We start from the raw sequence: 19,517 nt of genomic DNA on the forward strand, positions 1-19,517 counted from the left end.
TTTTTTTTTAATTTTGAAAATTTTATTGACATATAGTTAATTTACAATGTTGTGTTAATTTCTGCTGTACAGTGAAATGATTCAGTTATACATATAAATATATATATATATTTTTTCTTTTGTTGCATCCCATAGATTTTGTGTGGTTGTGTTTTCATTGTTGTTTTTCTCAAGGTATTTTTAAAATTTCCTCTTTGATTCCATTGTTGACCGATTGGTTTTTTAGTAGCAGGTTGTTTAGTCTCCATGTGATCATTTTTTCTCATTTCCCTTTCTGTTGTTGATTTCTAGTTTCATGCCAAGTTGTTGCTCTTTTGAAGGTTAAACTGCCTTCTTTTTTTCTTTTGAAAACTGTTTTTTTTCTATTTGATTGAAATTTTCTTTTTTTCCAGTTTTATTGAGAAATAATTAACATGTCACTGTATAAGTTTAAGGTGTACAGCATGATTGTTTGATTTGTATATATTGTGAAACTATTATTGCAGTAAGTTTAACTAACATCCATCATTTCATATATCAACACAAAGAAAAGAAAGAAAGGAAAAAATTTTTTCTCCTTGTGATGAGAAATCAGGATTTACTCTCTTAACTACTTTCTTATATATCATACAGCAGTGTTAACTATAATCATCATATTGTACCTTACACCCTTAGTACTTATTTATCTTATAACTGGAAATTTGTACTCACAACTTCTTTATCTGTTTATCCATTGATGGACACTTAGGTTGCTTCCATGTCGTGGCTATTGTAATAATGCTGCTGTGAACATGGGTGCAGATATCTTTTCAAGTTAGTATTTTTGTCTCCTTTGGATATATTTCCAGAAGTGGAAATGGTAGTTGTATTTTTAATTTTTTGAGTGTTCCTTTTACTGTTTTCCATAGTGGCTGCGCTAACTTACAATAGTGCATGAGGGTTCCATTTTCATTACATCCATGTCAGCATTTGTTATCTCTTTTTGATGCTGGTCATTCTAACAGGTGTGAGGTAGTATCTCATTGTGGTTTTTTTTTTTAAATAGATCTTTATTGGAATATAATTGCATCACAATACTTTGTTAGTTTCTGTTGTACAACAAAGTGAATCAGCCATATGCATACATATATCCCCATACCCCTTCCCTCTTGAACCTCCCTCCCACCCTCCCTATCCCACCTCTCTAGGTCATTGCAAAGCGTGGAGCTGATCTCCCTGTGCTATGCTGCTGCTTCCCACTAGCTAACTATTTTACATTCAGTAGTGTATATATGTCCATGCCACTCTCATTTCACCCCAGCTTCCCCCTCCCCCACCACGTCCTCAAGTCCCCTTGTAGTTTTAATCTGCATTTCCCTAATGACTAGTGATGTTGGGCACCTTTTCATGTACCTGTTGGCCTTTTGTATATCTTCTTTGGAAAAATATCTATTTAGGTCTTTTGCCCATTTAAAAATTATTTTCCTCTTCTTTTTTGCTATTGAGCTGTATGAGTTCTTTATATATTTTGGATATTAACCCCTTATTGGATATATGGTTTACAAATGTTTATTCTCATTCCATAGGTTGTTTTTCACTTTGTTGAAGGTTTCTTTTGCTGTGCAGAAGCTTTTTAGTTTGGTGTAGTCCCACCTGTTTATTTTTGATTTTGTTGCTTATGCTTTAGGTGTCATATCCAAAAAATGATTACCAACCCCATGTCATCAAGTCTTATTCCTATGTTTTCTTCTAGGATTTTCATGGTTTCAGGTCTTACAGTTAAGTCTTTAATCCATTTCAAGTTAATTTTTGTGAGTAGATAGGGATCCAGTTTCATTCTTTTACATGTGAATATCCACTTATCCTAGCACCACTTATTGAAGAAACTGTCTTTTCTCCATTTGAGTACTCTTGGCTCCCTTTGTCAAATATTAATTGACCATATATGCTTGGGTTTATTTCTGGGCTCTCAGTTCTATTCCATTGGTCATATGTCTGTTTCTATGCTGGTACCATACTGTTTTGATTACTATAGCTTTATAGTATAGCCTGAAATCAGGGAATGTGATGCCTCTTGCTTTGTTCTTTTTCAGGATTTCTTTGGCTGTTTGAGGTCTTTTGTGGCTCCATATAAATTTTAGGAGTGTTTTTTACATCCATAAAACATGCCATTGTAATATTGACAGAATTGCATTGAATCTATAGAAGGCTTTTGGTAGTACTGAAATTTTAACAATATTAATTCTTCCAGTTCATTAACATGGGACGCCTTTCCATTTATTTGTGTCTTTGATTTCTTTCATCGACGTCTTGTAGTTTTCACACGAGATCTTTCACCTTCTTGGTTAAGTTTATTCTAGTATTTTATAGTTTTTGATGCTATTGTAAATGAAATTGATTTCTTTATCTCTTTTTCATAAAATGCATTGTTAGTATATAGAAATGCTACTGATTTTTGTATCTTAATTTTGTATCCCGCACCTTTACTGAATTCATTGATCTAACAGTTTTCTTGTTGGGTCTTTAGGATTTTATATATATAAAATAATGTCATCTGCAAATAGAGACAGGTTTATGTCTTCCTTTACAATTCTCATACCTTTTATTTCTTTTTCTTGCCTGATTGCTCTAGGTGGGACTTTCAGTACTATGTTGAATAAGAGTGGTGAGAGTGGGTACTTTGTCTTGTTCCTGATTTTAGAGGAAAAGCTTTCAACCTTCCACCATTGAATATGATGTTAGCCATGGGCTTGTTATATATGGCCTTTATTATGTTGAGATATTTTCCTTCTATGCTTAATTTGTTAAGAGTTTTTATCATGAATTTTGAGTTTTGTCATATGCTTTTCCTGCATTTGTTGAGGTAATCTTATGATTCTTTTCTTTCATGCTACTAATATAATGTATCATATTTATTGATATGTGTATGTTGAACCATTTTTGCATTCCACAGATAAATCTCACTTGACCATAGTGAACGATCCTTTTCATGTGCTGCTGAATTCAGATTGCTAGTATTTTATTGATAATTTTTGTATCTATATTCATCAGGGATATTGACCTTTAGTTTTTTAGTAGTGACCTATCTGTGGTCTCCTGAATATCTGGTGTGTTCACCAAAGTTCCTCACTTTGGCTACATTGGAAATACAGTGCACCTCTAGCACAATGTGACCTATAAAATCTGTGTTCAGCTTTCAACCACTAAGTATGTGTTCTCTGCTAGTCCTTGTAAAGTTTTGCTGTGAGACCATGCAGTTTAGGATTAAGCCAAGGACCTGAGGAGCATCCTTACACAGATTTATGGGACCTCTTCTCTGGCACTCCCTGCTGTTCTCACTTTACTCACAAATTCCAGTTACATTAGCACTTCTTTACTCTGATGTTTCCTCTACCCACTGAAAATGCTAATTACTAATTGGGCTTCACTTCTCTTTGCTGCAGTTTGCAAGTGTTCCCAGGCAGAAAACCAAGGTGAATGTAGAACTTAATTTGTGTGTTCCCCTCTTTTCAGAGGATTGCAACCTTGTGTTAAAATCTATGGCCAGTGTCGGAAACAAGTTGCTTTATACATTTTGTCCAGTTGAAGGGTAAGTCCAGTACATTCTTAAAACATCGTAGCTGTAACTGGAAATTCCCTTATTTCTTCAACAATGGCTTATACTATATTCTCATCCTTCTTTCTGGAATTCCAATGACATATATGTTACATCTTTTCTCCCATGTCTTCTGAGAATATTTTTTTGTATTCTCCTCTCTCATTTCATCTTTCTGTACTTCATTCTGAATCTTTTTGTCTGACTTTTCTTCCTCATCATTAATTGTTAACTTCCCAAATGTATTCTTCATTTTGTTAATTGTATTTTTAAGTTCTAGAATTTCCATTTGGTTCTTTAAAAATTCCAATATCTGATTATATTCTCTAACTGTCTCTTACTTTATAGAATATATTAAGCATAGTTATTTTAAAGTCTTTTCCTGATAACTCAATATTCTGGATCTCTGGAGATTCTAATTCTATTGTCATTTCTTTTTTTTTTTTCTTGTCTTCGTATTTGTATTTTTTAAAATAATTGTGTGCAAGATATTGATAGAAAAACTATAGAGTTAATTTGAGGTTTAGGGTTAAGTTATGTTTCTTCAGAGAGTATTTGTGTGTTTGCTTCTGGCAGGAGGCTGTAGAATTGGTAACCCAGGTCACTTTAATGCAGCTCAGAAAAAAAAATCTGTGGTCAATTCTTGAGATGATTTGAAGCTGGTCTTCAGTCCCTGTGAGGGTTGGTCTATTTCTGGTTCCTCTTTACTCGTAGGGTGTGACCTTTGGGACCTCTACCCACAGCCCAGGGAGATTTTTAGGTTTCCCATTCCTTGGTAGTCACCCAATTCCAAATTTAGTTCCCCTGTTTCAGAGAGTCTGTTGAAATCTGCTCATCTTGTGGAATTGGCAGAAAGAGAAATAAACAAAGGAGAAAGAGTGGCATCAAATGCCAGGCCTACCTTTTGACAATCCCATTTTCTTTTGGATCATGGCCCCATAATTCTCCCATACAATTCTCTGGGTTTTTGTTTGTTTGTTTATTTGCTTTTGCATTTAATCTTGTCCGGTTTTCTAATTGTTCTCATTAGGAGAACTGACTTGAATTTATTTGTCTATTGTTTCTGGAGAAATGGAACCCAGACTTTTTTTAATGTAATATTTTCAATGGTGAAATGTAGGTCATATATATTTTTTGAGGTCAGGCATATTTAAGAATGTCTTTCTATTTCTTCACACATGAAAGAAACCTCTGCCTCACTGTGAAAAATATGTAAAAATTGCTTCATAGTTTTCTGGAATTTCAGAGTTATAGAAGACAAATCTTAGACCAGTGATTTTTATCTGTTACAGGAGTTACCTTTGTTGTTCTTAATTCTTGGAGCCTTATCTATTTATTAAAAAAAAAACTTTTCTTAAATATTTCTATATAAGTATCTTTTCATTAATTTCTGTAATGTGAAGAACACTTTCAATCTGCAAATTCAGGTCCTTTTTTCAGGAAATTTTGCATTAATGAAATTTTAAATTATTGCTTTCCTCAAATTGTCTTGGTTTATTCCTCAGGAACACCTGTAATTCATAGGTCATGTTTTCATTTTCTGTGCTGTGTAGCTGTTAATAGCCACTATTCTCCATACATTTATCTTTTCCTCTATATTCTTAGCTTTTCAGGTTGGTTTACTCTATAACTTACTTGACTTTTTCCCCAAATCAGCTCTATTTATTGCACTGAATGAGGGTCTCTAATTTTGCTATCTCATTTTTAGTTTAATTACATTTATCATGTCTCTTACCTAACTCGATTTTTATCTCATTCTGTTAGTGTCCTATGTCACCCTGAATTTCTGTGATTGTCTACTCCTGTTTTTATAGAGGTCTTATGTTCTTGCTTCATGTTGCAGATGCCACACACTTTCCTAAAATCTTTTGATTCATTGACTAGGTAATTTTCAGACAAATGTTTTCTCTCAGGTTTCAGTGTACTATTTCATTTCCTTTGAAGTATACATTTGGTTGGTCCTTCATTTTTTAAAAAAATCAATTTTGTTGAGATATAATTTTCATGCAATAAAGTGACCCATTTTAAGCATAGTTTGATAACTTTTGACAAGTGTATACACTAATGTAACCAAAGCTGTAATCAACATACAGGACATTTCCATCACCCCACAAATATCTCCTAGTTTTATTTTCAGTCCATCCACCATAGGCAACCACTGATCTGCTTTTTGTCATTATAGACTAGTTTTGCCTGTCCTAGGATTTCATATGAATGGAATCGTATAGAATGTACTATTTTTGTGTCTGCTTATTTCACTCAGCATAATGTTTTTAAAATTTATCCATATTGGTATATAAGTAGTTCATTTTTTAAAATGTTGAGTAGTAATGCATTGTATGGCTATATCACAGTTTATCCATTCACTTCTTTTTTTTTTTTTTTTTTTTTTTAATTTATTTATTTATTTATTTTTGGCTGTGTTGGGTCTTCGTTTCTGTGCGAGGGCTTTCTCTAGTTGTGGCAAGCGGGGGCCACTCTTCATCGCGGTGCGTGGGCCTCTTACTGTTGCGACCTCTCTTGTTGTGGAGCACAGGCTCCAGACGCACAGGCTCAGTAGTTGTGGCTCGCGGGCTTAGTTGCTCCGCGGCATGTGGGATCTTCCCAGACCAGGGCTCGAACCCGTGTCCCCTGCATTGGCAGGCAGATTCTCGACCACTGCGCCACCAGGGAAGCCCCAATATCCATTCACTTCTTGATGAACATTTTACCTATTATGAGTAAAGCTATAAATATTCATATAAAAGTGTTTTTATGAAGATATACATTTATTTATTTTGATAAATACCTGGCAATGAAAATGCTGGATTATATGGTAAGTGTATGTTTAATTTTATAAGAAATGTCCAAACACATCTTCAAAAGTGGTTGTACCATTTTATACTCCCTCCAGAAGTATATGAGAGTTCTAGTTCTATATTATTATCAACACTTGGGATTGTTGGTCTTTTAATGTTAGACATTCTGATGGCCAAGCAGTAATATCATGTTGTTGTTTAGTTTGCGTTTCTCTGATGACTAATGATAGTGAACATCTTTACAGGTGCTTATTGGCCATTTGTATACATACAGTTTTGAAGTTCTCAATGAAATCTTTTGTTCATTTTTAAATTGGGTTGCTTGTCTATTATATGTTCAAAATAGAAGACTTTTTCAGATATATGTATTGTGAATATGTTCTTTTAGTCAGGGGATTTCCTTTTCAGGTATTTCAAAGAGCAAAATTTTCAAATTTTGGTAAATTTCAGTGTATCGATTTTTTTTCTTTTATGGTTCTTTCCTCTCCCCTAAGGTTATAAGGAAATTCTCCTAAGGTTATAAGGAAATTCTCCTGTGTGTTATTCTAGAAGTTTATAGTTTAAGCTTTTACATTTAAGTATATGATCCATTTGGAATTAATTTTTGTATATGGTGGGACATAAGGGTTGACTTTTTCCCGTAAGGATATCCGATTGTTCCAGTTCAATTTGTTGAAAAAATTACTCTTTCCACATTGAATTACCTGGATTGTTTATTGACCACATATGTGTGGATCAATTTCTAGACCCCATATTTTATTTCATTGTCTGTCCTCTCACCAGTATCACACTATCTTGATTACTATAGTTTTATAGAAAATCTCGAAATTATGTAGTGTAAATCCTCCAGATTTTTTCCTTTTCAAAATTGTTTGACTATTTTAGGACCTTTGCATTTTCATAGAAATGTTACTGTCAGGTTGTCAGTTTCTACAAAACAGTCTGCTTGCATTTTGACTGGGATTACATTGAATATGTAGTTTAATCTGGGGGAGAATTGACCTCCTGAGAAAAGACTCAATATTGAGTCTTCTGATCCATAAACGTGGCATTTCTAGCCATTTATTTAGGTTGTATTTAATTTCTGTCATCAATATTTGCTAGTTTTCAGTGTACAGGTCCTGTAGATATTTTGTTAAAGGTATTCCTAAATATTTTATGGGTTTGGGTGCTATTATAAATAGTGTTTTAAAGTGTAATATTCTACTTGTTTATTGACATTATTTATATAGATATAATCGATTTTTGTATTTTGACTTTTATATCCTTGAACCTTCCTAAATTCACTTATTAATTTTTGTAGCTTATTTGTAAATTTATTAAGATTTTCTGTGTACATGATTATGCTTTCTTGCAAATAAAGATGATTAAAACTTTTTCTTCTAATTTGTATGTCTGTCTGCCTGCCTACCTGCCTACCTGCCTCCCTCTCTCTCTCCCTCCCTCCATTTCTTTCTTCCCTTCTTCCTTTCTCCTTTTCTTTCTCTAATTGCACTGGCTCATAACTCCAGTTCAGTATTGAATAGAAGTGCTGAGAGTAGATATCATTGTTTTTTTCCTTCATCTGTAGGGGGAAAGTGTTCAGACATTCACCATTAGACATGATGTTAGCTGTAGGATTTTCACAGATGCTTTTTATCATATTGAGGAAGTCCTCATCTATTCATAGTTTGCTGAGAGTTTTTATCATGAGTGAATGTCAATTTTGGTCAAATGCGTTTTCTCCTATTAGATGATCATATGACTTCCCCCCTTAATTCTGTTAATAAGGTGAATTACATTGATTTACTTTGCAATGTTAAACCAACCTTGCATTCCTGGGATAAATTCCACATTGTTGGCTATATTATATTGCCAGATTCAATTTGCTAATTTTTTGTTAAGTGATTCTGGTCCTGCATTTATAAGGGATATTGATTTAGTTTTCTTTTATTGTAATGTTTTCATCTGGTTTTGTTTATAGAGTAACGCTGGCTTCATAAAATGAGTTGGAAAGTGTTTCCTCCTCTTTTATTTTCTGAAAGAGTTTATGTAAGATTTGTATTATTTATCCCTTTAATAATTAATAGTGAAGCCATCTGGTAAATCCATCTGGCCTTGGGACTTTCTTTGTGGGAAGGTTTTACATTATGAATTCAATTTAATAGTTATGGGGCATTTAACTGTCTACTTTTTATTGAGTTGAATTTTGTAATTGTGTAACCAAGTTTTTTGATGAATGTGGGCATTTTATCCAACTTATCCAATTTATTGGCATGTCTGCAGTATCTGCAGTGATGTCCTACCTTTCATTCCTGATATTGATAATTTACTTCTTCTCTATTTTTTTATTCATCAGGCTACCTAGGGGCTTATCAATTTTATTGAACTTTCCAAAAAAAATCAGCATTTGGTTTTATGACTTTCTCTGTTGGTTTTCTGTTTTCAATTTTATTGGTTTCTGCTTCTATCTTTATTATTTTCTTTCTTCTACTAATATTTAATTTAATTTGCTCTTTTTCTATCTTATTAAGTAGAAGCATGAATCATTTATTTTGGACCTTTAAAATTTTCCAAAATAAGAATTTAAAGCTATAAATTTCCCTTTAAGCATTCCTTTAGTTGCATCCTACAAATTTGATATGCTGTGCTTTCATTGTATTTCAGAACAGAATATTTTCTAATATTCCTTGTGATTTCTTCTTTGATTTATGGATTGAGTAGAAGTATATTTTTTAAATGTACAAATATTTGGTGATTTTCCAGGTATATTTTTGTTATTTATTTCTAGTTTAAGCCTATTGTGGTCAGAGAACATACTTTATTCTATCATTCCATCTAAATTTTTGGAGCTTACTTTTTGAATGAGAATATTGTCTTAGTAAATGTTACCTAGACACTGTGTCTGTTCCACAGTGATTGAGTGGAGAATTCTATAGTTATCAATTAAGTCAAGTTGTTGAGAATGTTGTTCAAGTCTTCTATTTTTATTGATTTTTTTGGTCTGCTTGTTTTATCAATTACTGAGAGAGGATTGTTCAAATTTACAACACTAATTATGGACTTATTTCTCCTTTTAGTTCTGTTAGTTTTGCTTCATGTAAATTGAAACTCTATCTTTAGATACACACATATTTATGACTGTTATGTTATCTTGATGAATTGACATTTTCATCAGTGTGAAACATCCTCCTTTGTTCCCGGTAATATTCTTTGTCCTGGAGTCTACTTGTCTGAATTTATATAGACACTCCAGCTTTCCTATGACTAGCATTTAAATGGTATAAGTTTTTCTATCATTTACTTTTAACTTCTCTACCTTTGTATTTCAAGTGTGTTTCTCACAGGCAGCATATATTTGGTCATGCTTTTTGAAAAACTTAATCCTATTTGACAATCTCTATTTTTTAGACTATTTACATGTAATGTATTTATTGTTTAGGCTATTTATACTTAGTGTAATTACGGATATGGTTGGGCTTGAGTCTGTCATCTTGTGCTTGTTTTCTGTTTTTCCCATCTATTCTTTGTTCCTTTTCATTTTAATTTCTTGACTTCTTTTGGTTAATTTTTACTATTCCATGTTTCTCTTTTTAAATTGTTAGTTATACCTCTTTTTTAAAAGAATACTCTACAGTTCTAAAATTACAATATGCACCTTTAACTTCATAGTCTATCTTCAAGTAATATTATACTAGTTTACATGTATGCAAGAATCCTGTGCACTTTCATTTTCCCCTTCCCATCCTTTTAGTTTTTTATCAAATATTTTACTTCTATATATATAGAAAGTTGTTTGTAGTTATTCACTATATTTATCATGCCCAGAACTCTTTACGCCTTTGTGTAGGCCCTAGAATCTATCTGGTATCATTTTCCTTCAGCCTGAAGACCTTCCTTTAGCTTTTCTTGTAGTGGAACTCAGGTGGCAATGAATTCTCTTATCTTGTGTTTGCCTTCAAAGAGTCTTTATTTCATATTCATTTTTGAAGGATATTTTACTGGGTCTAGAATTATAGGTTGACAGTTTTTTCTTTCAGCCTATTAAAGATGTTGTTCCATTGTCTTCTGGCTTGCATTGTTTCTGACGAGAAACCAGTGATCATTCTTATCTTTGTCCCCCTGTAAGTAATGTGTCTTTTTTTTTTTTTTGCGGTACACGGGCCTCTCACTGTTGTGGCCTCTCCCGTTGCGGAGCATAGGCTCCAGACACGCAGGCTCAACGGCCATGACTCATGGGCCTAGCCACTCTGTGGCAAGTGGGATCTTCCCAGACCGGGGCACGAACCCGTGTCTCCTGCATCGACAGGTGGACTCTCAACCACTGCGCCACCAGGGAAGCCCAGTAATGTGTCTTTTTTTCCTTGGTTGTTTTTAAGATTTTCCTCTTTATCATTGGTTTTCATCAATTTGATTATAATGAGTTTTGGTGTTATTTTCTTTGCTTTTATTTTGCCTAAGATTCATTGAGCTTCTTGGATCTGTGGGTTTATAGTTTTCATCAAACTTGAAAAAATCTGGCCATTGCTTCTTCAAATTTTTGCCTCCACCCCCACCCCCACAACCTTGCTTCTTCTGGGCTTTTAACCACATGTATATTGCCTGATATTTTCCCACAGCTTACTGAAGCTGTATTTATTTTTCTTCCAGTACTTCAGTTTGGGTAGGATCTGTTGTTACATCTCTGAATTCACTGATCTTTTCTTCTGCATTGTCTAATCTTCCTTTAAGTCCATTCCGAGAATTTTTAATTTTTGATGTTGTATTTTTAATTTTTAGAAATTCCATTTGGTTGTTTTATTATGTCCTGCATCTCTGTCCTCATTGTGTTCATGTTTTACTTTGAATATGTTTATAATAGCTGTTTTAAAGTCTTTGTTTGCTAATTACCTCATCTCTGTAGTTCCTGGGTTTGTTTATATTGGCCAATATTTTTTTTCCTAATTGTGGGTAATATTTTCTTGCATAATATTTTCTTCCCCTTTCAAATATCAAGTAATTTTTGACTGGATGCTGGATTTCATGAATGTTACATTATTGAGTGTCTGGATTTTGCTGCCTTCCATTACAGTGCATTGAAGTTTGTATTGGCAGCCAACTTACTGGTGGATCAGCTTGACCCTTTCAAGCTTTGTTCTTATATTTTCTTAGGGTGAACCTGGACTAGCCATTTCCCTAATGTTAGTTTAGTCCAACTACCAAGGTGTGACCTCCTAGAGTCTCAATTGAATATCCCAGGTTTTCACTGAGTTCCGTCCACTCTGGCTGGTAGAAGCTCAAATATCTCTCAGCCCTGTATGAGATATAGGAATTATTAAGCTTACAGATCCCCCATAGTTTTCTCCAAGCAGCTTAATGGAGTTTTGCCTTACACATGCTCAGCTTAGTGTAAAGCCAAAGACCCAAAAGGATTCCTACTCAGATATCTGGAGCTCTTTCTTTGCATGGATCCCTCTTCTTTGGTACTCTACCCAGCAAATTTAAGCCACTTTGCCTTTCTAAATTCTTTTTTTGTCCCCTCAACTCAATGAAACCACCCTACTGTGCTTATCTTTCTACCTCTAGGACCAAGACCTGGAACTTGCTTCCAGGAAGAAACGAAGGGTAATTGTAGGACTCACTTCATTGTTTCTTCTCTCAAGGGTCATTGTCCTGTACTACCTGTAGTCAAGTTTCTTAAAACAGTTGTTTCATGTATTTTTCTAGTTTTCTAGTTATTTATGGTAAGAGGGCAAGTCTAATACCAGTTACTCTGTCATTGTTGGAAGCAGAATTCTTGTCTGCCACGTTTATGCTATATTTTTGTTTTTGTTTTCAAATAAAGGGAGGTCTATCATGAAAATATTTGCTGTATAGTAAGGTATGTAGATTGTCCTTGTATCAGAATCAACTGTGTTGCTTTTTCCAATTACAGATACCTGGGCTTTGAGGTTCCAGGCCTCATATTTTAAAAACCTTTACAGGTGATTTTTGATACAAAACAAAAGCCAGTAATCACTGGTCTAGTAAGCTTAAATCTAGTGTGACTTTGGTGAACTTAAAGGAGGTATTCTACAACCTGTGCTTAAGTTAGTGACACCCTGTAAAAATAGAATAAAAAGTTAGAGGAGTAGGACCTCCTACATATCCCCACCATCCACATATAAAGCATTAATTTCTCGCAGAGCAGGAGTTTTTGGAGCTCTGATCAAGTGCTATGGCCATTTCACATTCTAATTTGTTTGTACCTGTGCCATAACAGTTGTTATATAGTTTAAATATTACTTTTATCTAAAAATGTCATGAACTTTTTCTTAATATTTATAAAGTGATCTGCAGATATTCTCATAATACATGGATTCAGAGATGGTTAGCAGATTTCATCTTGTATGCCAACTCTGTTTTGATTAATGGTGACTTCCTGGAGCTCAGTGTTGAGAAAGATTTTAAGGCCAGTTCTGGACTCAGCAGGAAAGAATGCTCTTGTCTGTCATGAGTTTGGGATTGGAGGAATGGGGTACACGTTCCATGTATTTGCAACTTCTGTACTGGTTGAAGGCACTCTTTTTTCTCTAGATTTCTCTAAGTGCACAAGAAAACTTGTAGCTACTCTATCTTGACTTTTCTACATGCAGGAAACAAATATGGAATGTCTTTATTAAAATTATTTCTTCATTCATCCATTCCTTACTCATTCATTTCCTCTTTCTTTCTCTCAAAAGATATAATCAATATGATATTATGTTATTATAGTAGTAGTTCTAGTCCGTACTTCTTTTTAAATAAATAGACCCATTGTGTATTTTTTTTAAGGTCACTGGTTCTGTTGACCATATTTTCCTGAATTCCAAGTCAGACACATAATCTTATTCCTGGTCTAACAATAGGATAGAAGAATTGAAGTTGGGACACTCTTAGAAAATTTTATAAAACGTTCAGAGCACAAATTAGGCTCAGATCATTAATAACAAATATTTTTGAATTATAATTAGACATGTAACTAAGAATATCTTCTCATCTGCAGATTTTTATATATTAGGCCAACCATGGTCCTATAGGATTAGAATATGGCGATTTAGAAAAATGTCCTACTTTCAGACATAAAATCCTATTACATTTTTTCTTTTATGGTGGAATATTGTTAGCTAAGTGCCTTGGGCTACAGAATCATCTGGATGATGAGAAGTAATTGTAATTCTCTTTCTGATCTGTCTCAGATCACTTGGTTCTTGTCCTCATTCTGTGGGTACACTGTGTTGAGGAGTTGGGTATTAGCAAACTAGCCGAGGTTTAGACTGTGGGTAATGTGTGAGAGAGATGCATTTCGTTTGGGCAAGAAACTCATCTTTTCAGTCTCCACATTTAATGGGGATGGGTGGGAAATGGAATGGTGGAGGTTGCCTTACCACTCATTTCAGTTATTATTAATCTGAAACACTTCCTGGTGCCAAAAATCTAGGATGTTTAGCATAGTATACTATAGTGAAAAGAGCACAGTTTTGAGAACCAAAAGATATATGTTCTAGTTGCAGCTTTTCATTTACTAACTCTGTGACCATAGCAAACTACATAACCTTTTAAATTTTAACTTACACATAAAATGAGGTTAATAATCTGCTGTATCTATCCCACAGGGTTGTTGGGAGGATCAAGTGAAAACATAGATGTAAAAACTTCTAAGAATTTACTAATGGTATATCATTGTGAAATAATATTATAGTATTGGGTATGCCACCTTATATTAGCTTGTCTCTCCCCTTGGGAAAATGGATGGGGTTGTGATATCTTTGCTTAATTTAAAAATACTTCATAGATTGAAAAAAAATTATTTTAGAAAACCTTCTGATGATGGTTCTATTTAAGGAAAACTAGTGAAGTATCTGCTGTGTTTTTCCTAGGGCATGAATAATGTCAGTGAGAAATACTCATCAGCTATGCTTTGCTTTACAGCTTGGAACCCCATCCACTGCCAGCACACTGAATGCCACAACGCAATTAACAAACCAGCTGTGAAGGTACTGTTTTATTAGACGTGGTGCTATATTATATTGTCAGTGGTCAAATTATCAGGAGCAAATTGCTGAATGAAATGGAGATTGCATCCTTCTCTGTAAAGCAGAAGCCTGTACTCTGTGGTCATCTCAAATTACTGTACTCTACTTTGATCTGACTGTACTCTGGTGGATTGGTTCAAGACAGAGCAATGAATAGTGATATCTTCAGATTTGGCTCTGAGTTCATAGCCAAGTGCTGTGGAGAACTGGGCTAATTATCAGAATAATCCTGGTGAAACACTTACATAGTCCTTGACTGGTTTCTGTCTGGGCTAATAAACTCAGGGAAATGTACTTTGGCCCTGTTTTCATGTGTTTGCTACAAGTTATAAGTGGTCTAGTGTGTGACTATGTGAATTCAAGAGTCGTAGGACAAAACCAGATAAAATTGTTAAGTCTTAGCTCAGATCACAGATGTGACTTAGTTGAAATGACTGAGAGGTAGTTGGACAGCAAACACATGGAAAATTACAATAGAGGTAAGGGAACAGTGGTTTAGAGAGGTCAAGTCACTCTCCTAAGGTCACGCAGACAGAGCTAGGTGCCTTGACTCTCAGCCTTATTCTTTTCCTACCACATCTAATTTGTTCTATCCTGTTATAATCCTGAATCTTTGAAGTTGAAAATTAAGAAAAATAATTACAACACTTAACAAAATTACTTACGGTATATTTGTCGGATACAACACTTGGCTGGAGAAACGTGTGTCTGGATTTACAAGGGTTAATTTTTACATTCTGAGGAGTGGGAGTTCAGTCAAGTGATTAGAGTTCTAGTTGCTTTTTAGAACCTATTGTCAAGGAAGTTTGCCTCTCTTGTTCTATAGAGAGGTAGATTGTAAAGATTATCAAATAATAGAAAAATAATACTCTCATTTTACAGAAACAGAGTAGAAGAGGTAAAATGAGATATAAAAATATAAATGGAATCAAAAAGAAATCTAAATGGAATAAAACATGTATTTCATATACCAAAAGTGGCACAGGAGTGCCAATGATCACATTGTCATCTAGATATATCTTACCAACAAAGGACATCTTTATATTATTATGCTTGATCTCTGCTTTTGATGAAAGTAAATTGAATGAATTTATGCTGAGAGAGAGCAGGTGAGGGTAACCCACCAATGGAAGCTTAGTCCTCTCCCATTCTACGATGTGTACTCTTCCTCTGAACTTCCATAAACATTTGGGGTTCAAAGGTACTTTTCTGTGGTGTGAGGACATTTTGAGCTAAACACAGGTGAGCTCATATAGTATTCAGCTTAATTCTTCACAGTGGTGAGACTTTCACAATTCCCGTAGTTTCTATATCTGTCCTTTCTTCTTTCTGCCTAAGTTACAATGCCCTCTTTTCATTCACCCAGACATCAACGGAAAGGAGGTACTGAAAATCTGTTTAGTTTTTCCAGTTATTTTTTCCTTGATTTTATGTCAGACTGCATTCTCGGGAGTCTTCTGACTTCCTGATTAGTAATGGTTTTTGGTTTCCTTCCCACAGAAGTCATCATGAATTGGAAATTCTCCCTCTCTTTAGGCAAACGGCCCAGTCTACTCCTCTGGCCTGGCCTCACTTTTCTCACAGGCTGTTCCCTATAGCCAGTCCTCCAGGATAAGCCAAACCATCCCACTTTCTATCATTTTTTAATTGAGGTAAAATTCACATAACATAAAACTAACCATTTTAGAGTGGACAATTCAGTGGCGTTTATCACATTCACAATGTTGTACAACCACTACCTCTATCTAGTTCCCAAACGTTTTTCTCACCCCCCCACCAATTTTACTTTCTCAATCCCAGTTTTCTTAAAGGGCTTCCTTTTACATTTTCACTCTATGCTTCCCATAAAGGGAATACTCTTGTTGTCATTTCCTGTGCAGGGGCTGTTTTTGCACGACCACTGGTCTGGCTCAGGGTTCTTTCTTTACAATATGAGCACTCCACAGACCCACAGAGATATGAGCATATGACATGTAGATCAAGGGTACCCAACATCCAGATGCTTACAGAGTAATGTTAAATGAAAAAGAAATTATGAAGTGTACAGTAGGATGCAAATGTAGTTATGAATTTTATATTCATCTTCATATTGAACACCAACCAGTAATTCTCATCAAAATGTTACCAGTGATTGCATTGAGATGGAGGGTTAATGAGTTATTTAAATTTTCTTCTTTCCTTTTCTTCATTTTCTGAAGCCTCTACCTTGGGCATGTATTATATTTATAGACAGAAAATAACTATTTTTAAATGTAACAGTCAGATATGAACATATTAATGTGGATGTAAACCGACCAGTTCAGTGCGGAACAGGATTGACACTACTAGCCACAAATCTGAAGGGTCATGTCAATTCATTTGACATGTCAGAGGTCAACTAGCTAACCTCTAATGACTCTTTACAGTTCTAACGTCCTAGGAGTTTTTACTTTGGAATGGAATGAAACAATATCTTTACCTGACAGAGGTATCAATGACTCATTAGAAATAAGAGTAAAGTAACTATACTGAAGAAGAAGTCTACATGGAGTGCATGGGAAAGACTCAGGGAAAATGGATTTATTTTCACAAAAAGCCTAGTATCTCCGTAATAGTGAGTTATACCTCTAGGCGGTAATGAACCAAACTTGGGTCTGCTCGCCTGTGTGCAGTAAAGCCAATCTACTGATACCGGCTTGTGCTGAAGGAAAGCACAGCATTTATTGTAAGGCTCCCTGCAAGTAGTCTGGGACAGCTAGTGCTGAAAACACCCAGACTCTCTGGTGGGTTTCAGCAAAGCATTTATAAAGGCCAGGTGGAGGCAGAGGGGAGGGGTTGTAGGATCTGCGATCAGCTCGTGCACAGTTCTCCAACTGGTTGATGGTGAGGTGACACGGCGATGTCACAGGGGTTAACATTATCAATCCTTAGGTGCCAGTAGGTCTGGGGGCTACAAAGTGCTCGTGATCATCAAGTAGTTAATTTCTTCCATGTAGTGGTGGTTTTAGTATCTGTAAAACAACTCGGGAAATGTTCATCAGATACTGTTATATAACTAGGTATTTCGGAGAGGGGCTACAGCAGAGGATATGGGGGAAGGGTCTGTCTCGGGAAGGCCCCATAAGGTCCTGCTCAGTTACATAATGATTTGCCAAATAGAAAAGCATTATATATATATATATATATATATTTTTTTTTTTTGCAGTAGGTTGCAAAAAAGTACTTTTAAGGCAAGAGCCAAAAGTTATGATAGGATCCTAAAATGAAAGTATGTTGGAAATTATAGTTCATTATATCCCACTCTGCTTTTTGGTTTTACTTGGTCCTATTTGAAAATCACTTTATGAAATATTTGAATCCCAGATAATTAGCTAACACAGGAGTCAGCAAACTATGGCCGCAGTTAAATATGGCCTGCTGCCTGTTTTTGCAAGTAACGTTTTATTGGAACACAGCTGTGCTCTTTTGCTTACATATTGTCTCTGGCTGCTTTTATGCTATAACAGCAGAGTTGAGTAGTTGTGACAGAGAACTTATGCCCCACGAAGCCTGAAATATTTACTTCCTGGCCATTTACAGAAAGTTTACCAATCCCTGATTTAATACACCAGAAAGTAGTTATTCACTGTATCAAAGGAAGCATGAAACTTACCTAAGCAAAATTTTCATACTGGGCCTTTAGCACCAGGGAATATATAATTTACAGATTTTGATGGTATAATTATTTAAATTTAGGAATTCTAACTCTTACTTCCCCAACCATTGAAACTCCTAAGGGTTTTAACTTTAAACGACAGGCTGCTTGGGTCATAAGTTCGGTTCATTTATCCCTTTCAAATTATTAAAAAAAAAAAAGCCTAAAGAAAAGGCAGAGTGAAGTTCTAGAAGAATTTGTGTACTAGGCATGTTAACTGCATACTCAGCTGTAGCATAGATTGATTATTTCTTGAAGGGGAGGAACAGAATTCAAAACGACTTTGAGATTTCCCTGGTGGCGCAGTGGTTAAGAATCCACCTGCCAATGCAGGGGACACAGGTTTGAGCCCTGGTCCAGGAAGATCCCACATGCTGTGGAGCAACTAACCCCGTGCGCCACAACTACTGAGCCTGAACTTTAGAGCCTGTGAGCCACAACTGCTGAGCCTGTGCTCCACAACTATTGAAGCATGTGCGCCTAGAGCCTGTGCTCTGCAACAAGAGAAGCCACCACAATGAGAATCCCGTGTACCGCAACAAAAAATAGCCCCCGCTCACTGCAACTAGAGAAAGCCCGCATGCAGCAACAAAGACCCAACGCAGCCAAAAATAAAATAAATAAATAAGTTTATTTTTAAAAAAAGAACAACTTTGGTGGGACTTCCCTGGTGGCGCAGTGGTTAAGAATCCACCTGCCAATGCAGGGAACATGGGTTCAAGCCCTGGTCTGGGAAGATCCCACATGCTGCAGAGCAACTAAGCCCATGCGCCACAACTACTGAGCCTGTGCTCTAGAGCCCGCGATCCACAACTACTGAGCCCACGTGCCACAACTACTGAAGCCTGTGCACCTTGAGCCCACGCTCCACAAGAGAAGCCACTGCTATGAGAAGCCTGAGCACCACACGAAGAGTAGCCCCTGCTCGCCACAACTAGAGAAAGCCTGAGTGAAGCAATGAAGACCAGTGCAGCCAAAAAAAAAAAAAAAAAAAGACTTTGGTAAGTCATAGACATTTAAACCAATGCAAAGTACAAAATTCATTTTTTACTAGTCATTGAATGTTTTGTCCATTTGATTTAAAACATCCAGATATTTGAAATATCCTAATGATCAACTTAAGATTAATACTTTAATCTCTGTACTTACACTAATGAAAACAGGAAAAAATAACTCAAAATTGAACAGAGCACTACAGGGTTAAACAAACTACAGTTCATATGTGGAAGAAAAAAAACTACCTGAAGTTGAAAGTTGGATATATAGAACTTACTCCAGAGTAAGAAAAGTGAATCACTCAATGTTAGATTTAATGCTAAGTTTTCTGAATGAGGTCTATCTTGAGAAGCAAAATTCTCTACTGCCAGCATTTCGGTAACAGTTATGATTTTTAAATCTTAATAATACATTTTCCTTTTCTCTAAGAGAGATTACTGTGTTTACTGCATTAAAGAAGGAGTTACTATATGAGTAATACAGAA

At 35.3% G+C, this 19,517-nt stretch overlaps 1 protein-coding gene across 3 annotated transcripts in view; it reads left to right on the top strand.

Annotated features, from left to right (window-relative positions):
• UNC79 (unc-79 homolog, NALCN channel complex subunit) overlaps nt 1-19,517 on the top strand; it is a gene marked incomplete at its 3' end in the record, with an annotated part of 212,806 nt that overhangs the window by 33,041 nt on the left and 160,248 nt on the right. For all 3 annotated transcript variants that reach the window (XM_081228621.1, XM_081228622.1, XM_081228623.1), the window contains exon 6: nt 14,260-14,324. In XM_081228621.1, the coding sequence (XP_081084747.1) occupies nt 14,260-14,324 (65 nt within the window). The remainder of the gene's footprint in view (nt 1-14,259; nt 14,325-19,517) is intronic.

Source organism: Mesoplodon bidens, assembly GCF_964165515.1.
Source record: "Mesoplodon bidens genome assembly, chromosome: 3".
NCBI lineage: Eukaryota > Metazoa > Chordata > Mammalia > Artiodactyla > Ziphiidae > Mesoplodon > Mesoplodon bidens.